General features: G+C 42.9%; 2 protein-coding genes across 8 annotated transcripts in view; both read right to left on the bottom strand.

The window, feature by feature from the left end:
- tns1b (tensin 1b) overlaps window positions 1–11,522 on the bottom strand; it is a 132,993-nt gene extending 121,471 nt beyond the window's left edge. For 6 of the 7 annotated variants that reach the window (XM_058083049.1, XM_058083048.1, XM_058083053.1 and 3 more), the window contains exon 1: window positions 5,206–5,322. In XM_058083049.1, coding sequence (XP_057939032.1) covers window positions 5,206–5,307 — 102 coding nt within the window. In that variant the 5' untranslated portion in view covers window positions 5,308–5,322. Of the gene's footprint in view, window positions 1–5,205; window positions 5,323–11,380 lie in introns of those variants that run through there. The other variant, XM_058083054.1, reaches the window with a different exon arrangement.
- LOC131136324 (uncharacterized) lies at window positions 7,347–8,177 on the bottom strand. Its single transcript, XM_058083061.1, has 2 exons — window positions 7,646–8,177; window positions 7,347–7,570 (listed from the first exon to the last, which is right to left on the bottom strand). The coding sequence occupies exons 1-2, from the start codon at window positions 8,175–8,177 to the stop codon at window positions 7,347–7,349; spliced, it is 756 nt and encodes a 251-aa protein (XP_057939044.1).
- Window positions 11,523–17,680: the final 6,158 nt, after the last annotated feature.

Genomic DNA, 17,680 nt, shown 5'->3' with positions numbered 1-17,680 from the left:
CAAAACGAGAGCACCCAAAATTGTACACAACCGTGCCATACAGCATGAATGTGACAGGTAATCCACATGAAAACTAATTCAAATGTGAGATCATGACTACTGAATCAAACCATACTACTTGGTGAAAACAGAGCTTTCATTTTAGTCTTGGCCTACTCACAGTAGACTATTTGTGGCATGTTGGACTTGGGCTCGATTCCTCCTCCCTCTCCTGTTCGCCATTGGCCTGCACTTACATCTGACCATTTATTATAATCTGTACTCTCTCTACTGTATGTGGGTACATTGAATGGCTAATGAGGTGTTTAGTAAGAGACCTACAGTCAATCCATGAGAAGAACATGTGTGCACTATGTATGGAGTTTGCATGTTCTCCCCGTGCTATCACATTCCAAAAACATGTTAGGTTAATTGGCGACTCCAAATTGTCCATAGGTATGAATTTGAGTGTGAATGGTTGTTCTATATGTGCCCTATATGTGCCCTGTGATTGGCTGGTGATCAGTCCAGGGTGTCAGAAGGGATAGGCTTCAGCATGCCCACGACTCTAGTGAGGATAAACGGCAGACAGATTCTGGGTTCCAAGGTCTGCAACAACCAAAGATTCTTTCACTGTCAAGTAACACTTTCTTCCTCAAGAACATAAACCCCGGCAATTTAAACAAATCTACTACATGTACACATAAACAACTACTCCCTTTCACGTACGCACGCACATCTTCAGATCTTTCTCCCACCCTGAAAAAATACACAAATGCAATCCACATGCAGAAACACACAAGCCCGCTCATCGAGCAGCAGAGGGGATTAATCCCCTGGCATTTCCCGCAGACCACCCTTAGAGAAGCAAAGTCACCAAAGAAGTCTGAAAACATTTAACCCAAAATGCTAAAATATGCAAATTAGCCTTACTCTTAATTCACTCCAAATCTCAATAGTTGTTTAAATGACACAATCTGTGTCACATTGGAGTATACCTGTACTGAAAACATGCTTATTTTTGCAGTATTCAATCACAGCCACGGCATAAAAACATGCAAAAAGCTAACTGTGCAATGTTAACTTCATAAAAATACCAAACCATTCATGTCAGTGATAATAATTGATGATTGGACACCACATGATTTTTTAAATATTTTTTGATTGCATTCATGTGGAGTCATTTGGCCCCTTAACTATAGCCTCTGTCCCTGATTTTATTGTTACTATACCTCAATAATATAACAATTACAACAATGGAATTACCATTTCACCTACAACTAACTAATATTTAAAATATAATACATACAACAGAAAATCCTCTGTAGGTTCGGTGTCATTTGCGTGTGGTTTTGCTTCCCACATCATACTCATCCAAAAAAATGCACACATTAAATTAGTATAATGACAAATACATATTATCTTGATTTGAAATCATGCAACAACCCAATAATTGAATCTGCTTAGTGTCACACATGTCACCAAAGTGTGGCAGTTAATAAGATAGTCAAGTACAACTGCTCCCACTAGTGGTCACACCATGTAGACAAAATCTGCAGGCCTGTGTTTGTGCACGGGGATGGGAAGTATTAAAATGGAAGGGTGTGTTTATTTTCAAAAGGCTAATCAGATCACTTATAGGATTTGTTTTACAACCTTTGACATTCTCTCATTCTCTCAACCTTCACCAGAAGGTTAACAGTGACACAGTAGAGTAGATTATTCAAGGTCACTGTCCTTGAAACAGATGTGTCAACAGGTGACAAAGCTGGATTCCAAATGTACATAAAAGTGCATAGAAAGTGGAGTAGAACACACAAACACTGCAAAAGGGCGTGCTGCTATTTTGGCTGATGTCCATCGAGCTGCTAGGAAAGGGGGAGTCACCGTGTTGACATACAGAGGAAGGCCCCTCAACACACACACGTGCAATCACCCATGCCCACCCCCACAACTCCCATCTGTTGAAAACAATTGACACCCAGCCCTCCCTTTGCATAACACTCACATGTAAGACCACATTTTCCTCTGTTCTCTAACCTGAGAGGAGGAACCATCCGCTCATCATGATCCACATGGACACATGGAAAAAATAACAGTAACAAAACAACAGTAATACTCAGATTTTCACCCTTTTAGATTGTCAGGCATCATGAATAATAATTTATGCTGCAGATCACGAAACTTTTTCCATTTATTTAGTATGTCCCATTATCAGCTGTCCTTTGTTGTGTGTGTGATGAAGAGGCATCCTACAGCGAAGTTGCAGACATCTTGTTTACATATGTGTTCCACAGCAGACAAGGAGGCATGCATGCAAAAGTATTATTCTTTGGAACGCATATTGTTTTGAGAAACCAAACTCTTTACTTAAGTAAACCCAATAACTAATCCGAGTGGATGGACTACACTGCTGATGTGGATGTCATACAACTTTATGTCAAAACAAACCCAAGGAAATACAGCTGGAATAGGTGCAGATTCTGCAAAATTGAAAATGGTTTCTGTGTGGGTTATTGTGTGTAGTTGCTCTATAGGCGTTCACAACTCAATACCAAAAAAATGTGCATAATAGGCCCCCTTTAAGGTAAAAATAATTTAAGGTAATAATCATTCAGCTTCCAATATGCTGAGTTGCATGTTCATCTATCAACTTCAGATGTACATTTAGTACACTTCAGCTGTTTTTTTTGGCCAGTGCATTTCTTCCTCAATTCATTTAAGTGATTACATTGTCAGTGTTTGTTTTGCATTTACAAGATTAATAGTCCTATTCAGCAAATTAACCATCAGGCAACGTGCCCGGGTCTCAGCTGTGAATATGCTACTCCAGGGGTGCTCATTAAGTCGATCGCGATCTACCGGTTGATCGCGGAGGTGGTACTGGTCGATCGCTGGTCGATCGCGGCGTGACATTAAAAAAATATCATCCTAGCATCAATGCCGTCACTTGATTGATATACAGGGCAGCCATTCAGATGACAACTGAATGTTGCCCTTCGGGTGACCAATCAAATCAAACAACGTCTCTAAGTGCAGCAGAACTTACAATGTCAGCCTATCATCCATCCTCGTTACTTGATTGACATACAGGACAACCAGTCAGATGACAACTGAATTTTGACCTTTAGGTCACTGCTCATGCGTAAACAACGATGCAAAGTGCTAAGCTAGTCGGCGAATTGCGTCAGATTTTAAGCCCTAAAGTTTATGGTCACTAAAATGAGTGAAGGAGCTGGACCAAGTAAAAAGGCAAAAACATATCACTTCCATACGGAATGGGAGGTGGACTTTTTTTCTTACATGAAGATCATTAAGTCCAAATACCGTTCCACCATGACTGATGAACATTTGGAAGTGTGCGTGAGGCTGGCTATCAGCAGCTACTGTCCGGACTATACATCCCTGGCTGATTCAATTCAGTGCAAGTCTTCAAAGTAAACTCAGGTAATTACAAAAAATGTTAATAGTTAATTATGTGTGTTTTGCAATATTGGCTCATTTGGTTATGTAAGGTACATCAACATACATTGTACGTACAAATAATCCTCAATACATTTGAAAATAAATAGATGTTTTGCATTTTTGTAGTGGGTAGATCATTTTGACTCGGTCATTTTAAAAGTAGCTCGCATGCTGAAAAAGTGTGAGCACCCCTGTGCTACTCTATTTGTGTGCTTGTTTTCCTAACATTGTGAGGACATGCCTCCAAGAAATGAATGGTAAATCATGGTAACTTTGCAGAATGAATGCATGCACTCATAAAAAGGCCTAAAAATGCTTACTGCTGTAAAACAGGGGTGTAAACCATATGTAGCACATATTAATATACGGCACCTCATCTTCCCGATAGGAAGTCTTGAGTGAATTGACTTATGACAGCACCCTCTGCCATATTCATTGCTGCAGCAGTCTTCGACATCAATGGAGAAGACGGCAGCAATGGTAACAGGCTCCGGGCATTTCCTTGCTGCCAGCACAAGCGTCTTCATGGGCTTTCCGGGCTCTGCCGTGGCGATGCAGGCGTATCAGGTGGTTGGTGGGAGTTTTTGAGGAGCCTAAGCTAGCTAGCTCACTAAGTGTCTGAGGCAATGGGGAGGTCCCATACAATTGACACATGTTTGTTGACAAGGAGCACTTGATTTACTCACCAGCACAAATGGGTAATCTTGCTGGTAATATATCATACATTTCTTACAGTGGTGTGAAAAAGTGTTTCATGATGTCACGCTTAAAAGTTTCACATCATCAACAAATAAAGTCAAATTAGTCAATGGCAACACAACTGAAAACATACTGCATTTTTTAAACAAAACTATTTATTATTATGGGAGAAAAAAATACTATATGGCCCTATCTGAAACAGTGGTTGGGCCCCAGTCTGAAAAAAAAATAGAAAAAAAATTGAAATCAGTCAGCCTGGGAATGGTTATGAACCACTATGAGAGACATTACAGTTGTGAACCTTCCCTGCATTTCATAGAAAGACCATCATAGGAACAGTAAAATATGGCGGTGGTAGTGTGATGGTCTGATGCTCTTTTGCTGCCTCAAGACCTGGAAGACTAAAACAATGTCCTCACCTGAATCCTATTGGGATGCTGTGGCATGACCTTAAAAAGGCGCTGCATACTGAAAAACCCTCCAATGTGGCTGAATTACAACAATTCTGCAAAGCTGAGTGAGACAAAATTCCTCCACAGCACTGTAAAAGACTCATTGCAAGTTATCACAAACGCTCGATTGCAATTGTTGCTGCTAAGTGTGGCCCAACCACTTATTAGGTTAAGGGGCAATCACTTTTATAGTACAAACTTTCATTTAAAACATGCATTTTGTGTTCAGTTGTGTTGTCATTGATTAATGTTTACATTTGTTTTGTTTCAATCAAAATTTGTGTGACAAACACTTGCAAACACTTTTTCACACCACTGGCTTGATAATTATTTGTCCAACGTTGAACAAATGTTTCTTCGGCTTCTGGGAAAGACAAATTTCAGAACCCCTAAACTGATAAAATGCAAGAGTGTATACAATTTTTACAGTTTTGAAAAATGGCCAAATGTCCACTTGGAAGGGAGCTTCAAACTTAACGTCACACTGCAAAAACATGCCCATTTTTGGTCATATTTGAAAGTCATGATTGAATACCATAAGTTGCTGCCAATTCCCCCAGTAACTCACAATGAATTCATCATACATTTTTGTATCCACAAAACACAATACCTTGGCTGGGGTTTTCCTGTGTTTCCAAAATGGGAAGATGCTGTAGAAGAATAATCTTGCCCAGGTGAAGACTGTGTTGAGACACCAGACTAATCTGCCCATCCTCTCCAAAATCCTCTCCTGTACGGAATCACTGCAGCTCTTCTTTACACCTTCCTCTCTTCCTGCTTTAGCCTGCCCTTCAAAACCGAAGGACCAGACCAGAGAAGTCACAGAGACCAAGCCAAGTCCAAGCCTTGTTGTTGATCTAATCAAATAAGTGGCGCATGCATGGCTCTTTGGTCTCAGTGCCTACGCAGCTTCCAAAAAAGTGCGTTGGAGGTCATTCCTTAAGACATCCTTTCCTCTTGCCAAGCATCCTCACAGCATCAATGCATCCTCTCCTCTTGTTGGAAGATGCAGGTCTTTCATTTGCAGCATTAGGAAAAAAAAAACGACAAAAATGGGAGGCGGCAGGGCGAGTCAGGCAAGGTGGGAGGAACTTAAAGTGATGAAAAAAGGAGGAGGGTTTTCAAGCTAATGACTCCTGTTGCAACGAGCCAGAAAGCAACAGCAGCCCTGAATTCACTGACATTTAATTCATTATGTGAACTCGAGAATGAGATTCAGCAATCATTTCAACAACATTTTTTAATTGTACGTATTTGCAAAATTGGGTGGAAAAAAAACAAAATCCCCAGAAAACAGGCCATTCTTTCTGTAGAAACCTTGCAGCGAAGTGGATACAAGGTAATATATGATCTGAAGTCGTTACTAGAATTACAACAGCAATGAGTGTGGATTATGTTTTCTCTAACTTGCTATCCTCAAGAGCAGGGGTCACCACTATTGGTCAATCCTTGACGCTTTGAGACCAACAGACATGCATTTTGACCACTCAACAGGCCCGTACGTCTCACCGCCCTCCCCGCAGGTCCAGCCAGAAGCCCAGTTCCCAAAACCTGATCGGAAGTATCAGTGCACGTACATCAGATCGCTTCGCCGCACAAGCATGGAGTGGATAAGCGAGAGACAGTCACTGATAGAGCACAGTGAGTAGTTCATTCATTCATTTTCTACCGCTTATCCTCACGAGGGTCGCAGGGGGTGCTGGAGCCTATCCCTGCTGCCTTCAGGCAAGAGGCAGGGTACACCCTGGACTGGTCGCCAGCCAATCACAGGGCACATATAGACAAACAACCATTCACACTCACATTCATACCTATGGATAATTCGGAGTCGCCAATTAACCTAACTTGTTTTTGGTACCCGGAGAAAACCCACGCATGCACAGGGAGAACATGTAAACTCCACACAGAGATGCCCAAGGGTGGAATCAAACTTGGGTCAAAATCTGCTTATGCTACCTCAAAATGAAGACACAAATATAACTCCATAGACACACGCCACAAGCCAAGTATTATATCACCAGTCATACAATTCCATCCGAACCAAGTGAATATGATTAATGTTACAAGTAATATCCTGCCCCTCCCACTATTGATCCGTTGCACCCAGTGCTCAAGCTGAAAGCTTAGCAAATGTGAGTGCATGGCAGAAATCCATTGAGGATCAAATCAAAATTCATTTCATTAGCAGCACAAAGAAGCTTCATTTTGCATCCAGTCAGCAGATGGGAGCTTCTTTTCCCTCTCACACCAGTTTTTAGTTTGGTTCTTTTAATATGAACCAATTATGTATATGAACCAGTGATGTCGGCCACTGCGAACTGTTTTAATCTTCAGCGAACTGTAATACTCAAGGAAGATGTAGTCACTGATGCAAATCCAATTGTAATGTAAGAGATACATCCTTATTTTGTTTGTGTGGCGAGCTAATGGAGGGGTACAAAGGGGAAGTTGTCCGACAACGCCACCTGGGAAATTACACCCCAAGAAATATAGTACACTCAAGGTCACACAAGTTCATCACACCAATATACAGAGGACGAGAGACGGACTTCCAAAAGTATTAATACATTTATACGTTTAAAATTACTAAGTTAAAAATATACACAAAGATCAAAACAGCCTGAGTGGCAAATAAGGTGAAAGCGCAACCTGCCACATCCCACCCGCACCTTTTGCGTCATCACCCCGACGACGAGCCACGGGCTAACAAGTACCAAGAGCTAGGTCCAAGGCCTAAACAGGAGTGAACATTTACAACGGTTGTGCAGGTTGAAGTTGAAGTTCCCCATTATCCCTGAAGGCCAACAGGCTGGGGAAGATGATGAACGTTAGAATGTTGACTGGCGGTGGACCGACCTGTTCGACGCAAAGGCAACCGAGAGGGGCTGGACTGACCACTAGAGGGAACGACCGCCAAGTGGGAACACTCGAGCCGGTATCAGGCTGGGCCTGCACTGGGATCATTCCCGCAGGACCTGTAGAGCAGGGGGGAGCTGGTACCTCAGTGGCAGAAGGTACAGAAGTTTCACGGGTCAACAGCCATAGCTCACCATCATCAGACGAGTCAGAGGAGCCAGAGGGGGCTTTCAGCACCTGGTAGACCACCGAGCTCCATTTGTTGTGAAGCTTGTGTCGACCCCGGACACCAAGGTCTCGAAGGTACGACCAGCTGGCCGACCTGAAGAGGGGCCTCCCGAACATGCTGGTGATGCCGCTCCTTCCGTCGACCTGCAGCAGCCAACAACCTCTCACGAGCATTCTCAAATGCCACCTTAAGTCTAGCCTGATGCTCAGCCATCCAGTCCTGTATGTCCCCTGGCTCAGAGTCCCGGACCCGGCCCAAGAGAAAATCCACAGGAAGCCTGGGCTCCCGACCAAACATGAGGAAGAACGGAGACTCCCCCGTGCCTGGATGTGGGGTGGTGTTATAACAAAACAAAACCTGAGGAAGACAAGAGACCCAATCCCGTTTCCGGGAGGTTGGCAATGTCCACAGTAGGTCATGGAGGGTTCTATTGAACCGCTCACACTGACCGTTGCCGGCCGGGTGATAAGGTGTGGTTTGGGATTTGTCCACCTCATACATACAACAGAGCTGATGAATCAAAGAGCTCTCAAAGCTCCGACCTTGGTCGGAATGAATACGGTTTGGAACACCAAACCGGAAAAACCATTCCGTCAACAAGACCCGAGCCACAGTTGCGGCCTGCTGATCCCAGGTTGGGACCGCGACAAGTATACTTGCAGAACACATCAGTCATTACCAGGACGTTCTCCAGCCCATTTCTGGAGGGTTCCAACAATGTAAAATCAATGGTGACAATCTCGTTGGGACGAGATGCCAGCAAATGACCCATGAAACTGCGCGGCGCAGACCCTGAATCTTTGGCAACCTGGCAACGTTCACAAGCCTGAACCCACCGCTTGATGTCAGCAGACATCCCGGGCCAGTAACAGCGCTGCCGCACCAATTCTGTGGTGCGCTCGATACCCTGGTGTCCATGATCTTGGTGCAACTGGGTCAGAGTCTCCTCTTCAAGGGCAGCAGGCAAGACAAGCTGGAGATACTCCTCTACCCCATCCGAACGGAAAGTCCAGCAGTACAACACACCCTCCTGCTCGACCAAGCGGTCCCACTGCTTCAAAAGTGTCAGCGCAGAAGTTGGAAGTTGCTGCCTTTCCTCAAAAGTAGGCTTTGCCTGCCTCCTCCAGAAGGGCAAGAAATGATCATGCAAAAGGGGATCAGCCTCTTGCAAGGAACGGAGATCCAAGGGAGAATGGCCCTGGAAGACAGACATCAATGACTGGACTACAGGCACCACTGGGGCTGAACCTGACACTGGGACTAAAGCAGTGGGACTAAAGTGCCAGGTAACGCATGTTCAGCCAGACTGGATCCTGACAGATACTGCCGGGATAGAGCATCGGCGTTCTTATTGCTGCACCCGGAGCGGTACCAGATCTCAAAATCAAAGGCAGCTAATTGGGATGCCCACCGCTGCTCTGTGTCAACGGGTTGTTGTTGTCTGTAAAGACTACACACTTGTGCCCCAACAGGTACTCACGAAACTTCTCTCCCATCGCCCACTTAAGTGCCAGAAACTCCAACTTCATGGAACTGTAATTTTCCATATTGCGCTCCGTGGGTCGGAGACCTCGACTGGCATATGCCCCTCTGTTCCCATCTAATGGCCTCTCCTCATAGATCAAGCAGAGAAGCAGTTGGGTGACGGCGAACCAACTGCTTCAACTCCCTGCGAAGGGCACCATCAAGCACAGGCTCCACAAACTGATCGCGAAGAAGAATTTCTGCATGAGGCAGGCCACCAGGGGCTGACTCCTTGACACATAAGGGCCATCAGAGCCAAAGAAAACTCTGATAATGTCTCACCATCTTGCTGCTTCCTGGAGAAAAAGGCTTGCTGAAGATATGACTGAACACAGCCATATAGTTCAGTTAAGATGGCCAAAACCTTGGCTGGGTCCTCTCTCTCCACACAGGGGCGATACTTAATCTCCTCTCTGGCCTCCCCTTCCAGATGGTCAAAGATGAAGAAGGCTTGATCACGAACTGACAGGTGGCGGGCACGCATACATGCCTGTAGCTCCTCTTTCCACTCAACTATACCTACACCAGCCCTACCATTAAAAGTGGGACACCTGCAATCTCTTGGTATAACAATCAGCCGCTCAGTGATTGTGGCACTGGAGCCTGCCGCTAGAGGATGATCACCTGAAGTGATAGCTGAGGGGTCAGCTCTGCTGGAACTGGCCTGGGAAGCATCCCTCACTCGAGAAAGCTGCTCATTATCTGCCTTAAGCTGCGCCACCAACTCTCTGAGCTGCTGCAGTTCTTCCTCCATAGCAGGGCACAAGCCCACAACCCGCAAAATAACGGTCTGCCGTTACCAGCCGGCAAGGGTGCTGCCACTCCGTCCCCGCTGCTACCTCCACAAAATGTAACACCAAAGAAAAACTGAAACACAACTGAACAAAAAGAAACTACAAAGAAAACAAAAATGGAAGTCACGTCTCTGTCCTCTAACAGTGTATCCTGCCGACAACGCCAACTTGTGGCGAGCTAATGGAGGGGTAAAGGGGAAGTTGTCCGACAACGCCACCTGGGGAATTACACCCCAAGAAATATAGTACACTCAAGGTCACACAAGTTCATCACACCAATATACAGAGGACGAGAGACGGACTTCCAAAAGTATTAATACATTTATTCGTTTAAAATTACTACGTTAAAAATATACACAAAGATCAAGACAGCCTGAGTGCCTGCCACATTCGCACAATTAGAAAGGATGTCTAATTGGTTAAGCTGAGCCGAGCGCAAAAATAAACGTGCCTCTAGACTTCTTTCACCCCAAACCTGAACGTCAGCGTGTTTACATTAACAAGAGGTAAAAGGCAACACGTTGTAAACACACTGAGTCCTGTGTGCCTCAACTCTGAGTCCCATGCACACACAGTCACACTAGCATGCTCTGCTAAACTGAGCTCTATCCAACCAGCTTACATTCATTCTCTGTAAGAAGACTTTTTTTTGCCAACTTTCGCAGGTGTTTCAGGCTCCTGTATCAACATATTTAATTCGGGAGGGGGCTTCATGTTAGTGTAATGACATTCCACTATGATTTAGCAGTCCGTCAGGGAAATACTTCCCCACACAAATGTTCCTTCTCCTCATCATGACGACATTTCTGAGAGATTCTGCGATTAACAGTACACACCATTTTTATTGGCCAATTCCGCAATTCTGTCCATGCGGGCCGAATCAATATGGTCATCAACATATCAGAAAAGGGGCAAAAATGTCCATCATTGTTTTCCCAAAGTCAAAGCTGATGTGTGTGAATATCGTGCAGACAATAGGTCTGCTTAATGTATGACTAAGGACATTTGAGAGGCTGATAGAGGATATTTACATTATTTAATCAAAAAACAATCAAAATAGTTGTCAATTAATTTGATAATCGAGTAATCATCAGCTCTATTATCCTGTATTTTATAATTGCCCATCAGAAGACGATCTAGACTTGTCTATCTATGTTAATACACAAACAAAAACATCACGATGAACAAATAATCATTATAATACTGCATCACCGCTGCTTCAAACTGATTTCTTATCAAATCAATCCCACCTGTAATTTGTCTTTAAAGTCCTTTCATGCCAGGTCACTAAAGTATCTGAGAACAAAGATGGTGTGAAAGATTATATAGGAGAGGGAATATTTGGAGCAAAACCCTGACCAGCTGGAAATGACCACACTCACCTGCAAGAAAGACATTGTAAATCCTCTTTTTTTGCTGATCCAAAACGGTTCTTGGTCGCCAAAATGATATACTCGTCTCTGAGACTTTAGAGTGACTACAAGAGCCCTGTAGTCTGGCCCTTATCCTGACGTACTTCCTGAGCAGCATTGTTAGCCAGGGGAGAGGAAACACAACATGGAAAGCCGCTGTCAGGATTTTAGAACACAGAAAGCACCAATACCGGGAGATGGTGTTCTCTCTTGGTACACAGGTTTTTTTTTCTTTTTTGGCCAGTACTACTTTAGTCAAGGTCAGTGCTTAAGTAGAGAACAGGCTGTATTTTCACTTCTTTCAACTTGGATTCAGCCCACTATGAGTATGAACATTTTATCCTTATTTAAGATGAACATTTTTTTACATTAATTATTTTCAACTTAAGGCTATTTGCTTAATATAATATCTTTACTCTTGTAATATTTCGTCTTTATTCTTGTAAAATTACTGCAGTTTTTGTCATTTTTGCTGTTTTCTTTTGTTTTCATGTTTAATCGTAATTTTAGAATATGAAAACAGCCAATTGAAAAAACAGTGGCAGTCCGTAAACTGCCCCAAGCTGCATTTTGGACACTCCTGGTCTAGATTAGGTCATTTGTGTCAAATACTACACAAAGTCCGTCCCAAATCTGCAATTCTGAATTTAAAAAACATGACTCCAAATTGTCCGTAGGTATGAATGGGAGTGTGAATGGTTGTGTGTCTATATGTGCCCTGTGATTGGCTGGAGACAGCTGGGATAGGCTCCAGCATGCTCGCGACCCTAGTGAGGATAAGCAGTATAGAAAATGGATGGATGGATGAATATTCATTCAACCATTAATCAAACCATTAATATTTATTACTGACCTACTTATGGGCAGCGGCACGTTCTAAAAATAGAATTTAACAAGAAAACTAAAAACAAAAAACAATGGCCTACAATGAGGAAAAATAACATAATTTTAGAAGTATAAAGTTGAAATATTATGACAAACTAGAACAAAATAGAACAATTAAATAAGAGTGTTGTGATTTTTGGAATAACAGGTTGCAGAAAAAGTTAACTATAAGAAAAAAAAATTGAAATAGTTGAAAAATTTTCAAAGAAATTATAACAGTAGAAATTTAACAAAACCAAAGTGAAAAGATTAAGAGAAAAATTCTATTCTAACAAGAAGAAAATTTACAAACAAATTAAAATATAGCTGTAATGTTTGGAAAATTAAAAATAATGTCAAACTATTCTGAAAAAAAAAATACTTAAGAAGAAAGTTGAACGTATATATATATACGTATATATACGTATATATACGTATATTTTATACGCAAAAAATTGAAAAAAAGAGTTGAAGCTGAAAAAAGACTGAAGTTCCTACGACTAAGAATTTTTTCACAGATTTCACAGGCACAAGATGCAGTTTTTAAATAAAAAAAAAGTACTTGGAGCCATGCAAATGCAATTTGAAAACTTGTGATGAAACAATGAACAATGAAACTTGTAAACTTGAAACTTCTGAAACAAAAAACATACCATTGTAGTGTCTGGAATGTACAGATTTGATTGGTTTAGGAGTGTAATATAGGTTGGCTTATCTTACATGCAATTGGTCAGTGGGTGTCCTGATTCTATAAAAACAGTACCTTAAAGTTTAAGCATAATAAAAGTGTCAAAAGTGTCAAAACTTACAAATAATTATTCCTTGACTATAGATCCATGACCATACAGGACATAGACTTCATTCCACAATGCTTGCCAAAGCCTCCTTCCATGCATCATGGTGCTTGCTGTGTGCTTTGGTTTTAACATGGAAGGGGTTACATTGTATTCCATTGTTATTGTTCATTTAAGTGCTAAGCCATGAGGGAGGCCTCTGTGATCACTGTTGCCAACAAGAGTGTCTGAAATGTGTGTACTATGCGAGTGGCACTCCCCAGCATGTGTGATAAGACCAGGGCAGGAGCTGAAATTGGAAGCCTGAGACACATTGTTAGGCTTAGACGGAAAGAACAACTAAAAGCACTGTCTGCCCCCTGCTGGTCATCAACCTAGCCCAAGAATGAAGTAATCATTGTCAATGGTGAAAAGCCATCACAATATTTCTGTTGTTGTATCATACAATAGAGAATATGAGGAGAATATTACTAGAACAATTTCTGCCATGACAGTTGCTACAACAGGGATGCTGGGAGGGCAAACATTCCAAGTGTGAATATATGGGGCCAGTGTGACAGGTTGGTAGACCATGATAGCATTCAAACTTATTTTACTGGACAGTTTATCAAATGTGGAATGGAATATGCAAAGACACATACTGTATACTGTACATTTGTGCTTACTGTATTGTTGTGTACTACCAGTGTTTAAACCTATAAATAAGTTTGCCACTGCATCTACCTGAGTCAGTGTGAGCGGCGCTTTGTGGCAAGCCAGACTGGATCAGGATCAGACCCGCAACTGATTCAGTGTGATCCCGGGGTTACTACTTACTAATTACCATTACTAATAAATACATGTGTATTTATTTATATAGTTATATATATTATTATATAGTTATATATATTATAGTTATATATATTATATATATTATATTATATAGTTATATAAGGTTTGTAGCTTTTTATACAAGACATATTATTGTATATCGTCATGTTGTGATACATCCCAAAAATATAGTGATATATGCTAAGGTCCATTTTGCCCAAAACTAATACAAAAGCTCCAGGGCTTTCAGCAGTTTAGGCATAGAGAGAGAAGAACGCAACAACCGGAAGCAAGATGGTCTGAAGACGGCTGTGACTCAAGAGAGAAGAGCCATGTAGTCAACCACTTGGACTCCTGGCCACAAGCCAGCATCTCATCAGGCTCTGATCTGCTCTGGACATTTGAATGAACATATTGTCAAGGTCGATCTCGAGGGCTTTAAGGTTCGACCCCAGGATGCAGAGACCAGGACCAAATGCAGGTAAATAATATTTATTCTGTGCAATAACAGCAGCAGAAGAATAAAGCAACTCAGGATTTGACTGACAAACGATAACGATCCCACACCGGGAGAAGCACACACCTGAACTAAATACACACAGAAATTAGGGACAGGTGTGGGTGACTATGGCAACGCAGGCAGCCGAGGCAAAACAGGAAGTCCAATAAAAAATAAGAATGTCCAAAACGGAAACCAAAGCCCAGACAGGGAACACAAACAAACGAGGGCGTGACACATATATGATGTTGAATGACCCGAAAGACCAAATTATTCCAGGAACATTACTAAAAATGTGACCAAATCAGCAGATGGTTTATTGGTGTTTTTCGGGGATCATCACAGAACCGACAGGAAGCTCAAAGTGCATGTGTTTACCCTCAGAAAGAGTCTACACAATTTTGATTTTCAGGGAAGGTATGCAAGAAGGAAAACTCCTCTGTTAAAAAAGCCATCAGGGCAAGACCGACGTTTGCCACAGAACATCCAGAAAAAGACCAAGACTTCTGGAACAATGTGCTTTGGACAAAAGACAATAGCAGACAATTCCACCAAGGAATAGTTCAAAAATAAATCTTGTCATTTTATGATTCCAGTACATAAAATGTAATTCACAGTCCAATATATTTAATCAGGCAATAATTCCAAACAATCATATACTGCATCATGCCACTGAGTCTGCGTAGATGTGTGTCTACACTCTTGTCTGGCAGTTTGTGCCACAACAGAGCTGCATTCCTTGTCAACACCAACTGTTGCCCATAGTGATGGCATCCCACCCATTTGGGCATTATGCTGGGGGTTTTTTTTTCATTCTAATTTATGCTTGAATGGCAACAAAACTGTGTGTCCAATGTATGGCTTCTCGTTTCTCCCAACCTTTTCTTGGCTGTAGAGAGCTTTTGTGTATTTTTAATGGAATTAATCAACCTTTTTTCAAGCACCCAGCATGGAAGCTTTTCATAGGTGTTTACATTGGACTCATTCTCTACTTCTCATTGGCCAACATGGTCACATTTTCTCTTTAAAAGAGCAAGGACAAATTTGTCACAACGTGTTCGGCACTGCCAGGGACCAGTACCAGGCCACAACCCAGTGGTTTGGGACCCGTGGTTTCCTTGGTCCCTAAATTTGCTGTGTTGCTGTGTAACCAAACAATGCGGCTATTACACCTAGTCTTTGGTCAAATGTTATTTTTAACCAGCTGCATTTGGCTGCGGTTGGACAGGCTGTTCTTATAAGAAAACAATTTGCTGACTTGTAAAATGTTTTGATAACAACTTGCAAGTGCACCATCTGCAAAATATGTTGTTCTTTTGGCCCAATAGTGAAAGACAGATTGTGTTGATTTTTCTTTTTTTCTCATTGTCTCCCACTGGTAAAACATGTGTATGACATAGTCAAATGACAAGAGTCTATAGTTGTTCAAGCATTTGAGCTATTTTCTGATTTTCCGAATCATGCAAAATACACTGGACAAGTCACACTGGTGCTCAAAACAAATTAGTAGTACTCAGAAGTGATATAACTGTAGCAGCATAGGAGTATATCCATATCTCCCTATGCAGCGTGTCCCGTTAAACAGAGTTCACTGCCGGCCAATCATTGTGTAGGTGGAGAGTATTTAAGCAGCGCTCCTCTCTCTGCACTTCCGTCTGTGTACTTCCGGGTCAAGTGTTCGACTGAGACAGTGATCGGTGTGCTGTTGGGGCATACGTGTCTTTCGGCGTCCTATTGTGGTGAGTGTTATCTCTCCCTCTCTCTCCGTTGCTGCGCATGCTCGTAGCTTGCTAATGCGAGTGTGGTCATAGGTGAGACGCCCGTAGCCGCCTGGGTTTACTCCCTCCCTCGCTCCTCTCATGTGCCTGTGTATCTGCTTAGAAGGTATGTAGAGTACTGATGTGGCAGAAGGGCTGTGCGCACCCTCCCACTGTGGGCACAGCACCTGTTTTACTCTGGTTAGTCTGATTGATGGGCGGGACTACGCGACTATATATAGTGGGGCTGGATCTCAGACGCCTCCCCTCTTTCTCTCCTTCTGGATCCGCGGCTCCTCGTGGCGGCTGTGGTGTGGTGTGGCGTGGCGTGTGCCGGGGTGGATGAGCCGGTGGCGTGGTCGGCGAAAGTGCCGTTGGCGTGCTTTACCAGCGAGGTGTGCGTTCTGGCAACAGCGTGGGATTGTGGTGGTGCGGGATCAGGCTTCGCCGCTGGAATTTTGTGTGTGGCTGGCATCGAGGCACGAATTCCCTCCCCCGCAGCGCACAGGTAGCATGCCGTGAGGCTCTTTATCCGTGTAAGGTGCCAAAAATGACATAATGGTGACACGATCTCCCTCTCGATGCAGTGAGGCGGGCTGCTGGTTCTGTGGAGTCAGGTTGCCCTGCTGGGGGCCATTCTGAGTATGGTCGTGTTTCCCGTAGGTAAGTCGGCGATGTCCGCCTTATTCTTTTCTTGTTTTATTTTGCGCTCCTGACTGACTGTGGAGCTTTCTGCTGCAGCCTTTCTCCATTGGCTTCTGTGGTGCTGCGCTGGTGGTGGCCCAAGTTGCATTATCTCCACCGCTACAGCTCCTGAACTGCGCTGCTGTTTTGGCTCTGCCTCCTTTTGTAAATTGGGTTTTGTTTTACTTATTTCCTGGTTTGAGTCCACCCATCGCCGTTATCTTCTTTAACTTTAGGTTTAATTGGTTGTGATTAAATTCTTTCTTTATTTTCTGTTTTTGTGTATTATATTTTTGGTGTAATATATTTCAATTGTGTTCCGTTAATACTGTTCATTCTGTTTATTTCCTTATTATTTCATCATGTGCCTGCGTGTGTGGGTGTTCTTTTTATAGACAGCTGTACGAAGCATTGTGGCCTGTTTTAAGCATTCTTTTCTTTTGTGGACAGGTGGCGACCCAATCCTGGTGGTGGGTTTTTCCTCACAGATCTGCGTGTGTGTGGTGTCACGGGTGTTTTAGTTTCTTCCTCCCTTCATGATTTTGAGTTTGGGCCACCACGGTAAGTCCCAGCCCTGTTCCCTTTTAGTGCCACCTACAGGTCAAAGTAGGAACATGACCCACAGCTGATGTTTTTTTAATATCGTCATCGCAATAAAGAATTGTTATATTTTTCTATACCCTGTCTCTTGCCCTGTGGTAATTTTGAGCCTGTGTTAGCCTAAGCTAAACTATTTCCTGGGGCGAAATCCCCCAGGTGGCGTTGTTGGTATTGGTCTTCAGTCAGAATTAGTGTTTTAATCCCTCCCACTTGCCACACTAACATAGGTCGTAACCGCATCATCGTCGGCCATATCATTAAT

This window comes from Doryrhamphus excisus, chromosome 9, assembly GCF_030265055.1.
Source record: "Doryrhamphus excisus isolate RoL2022-K1 chromosome 9, RoL_Dexc_1.0, whole genome shotgun sequence".
NCBI lineage: Eukaryota > Metazoa > Chordata > Actinopteri > Syngnathiformes > Syngnathidae > Doryrhamphus > Doryrhamphus excisus.
This window is presented reverse-complemented; position numbering and strand designations above follow the sequence as displayed.

What these genes read in the sequence shown, in the direction of transcription:
- LOC131136324 (XM_058083061.1), bottom strand. Translation starts at nt 8,177, where the DNA reads ATGAGGTGGACAAATCCCAAACCACACCTTATCACCCGGCCGGCAACG. An exon ending in CTCTGACTCGTCTGATGATG is followed by an intron (nt 7,571 to 7,645) that starts GTGAGCTATGGC and finishes CCTGCTCTACAG; the next exon opens with GTCCTGCGGGAATGATCCCA.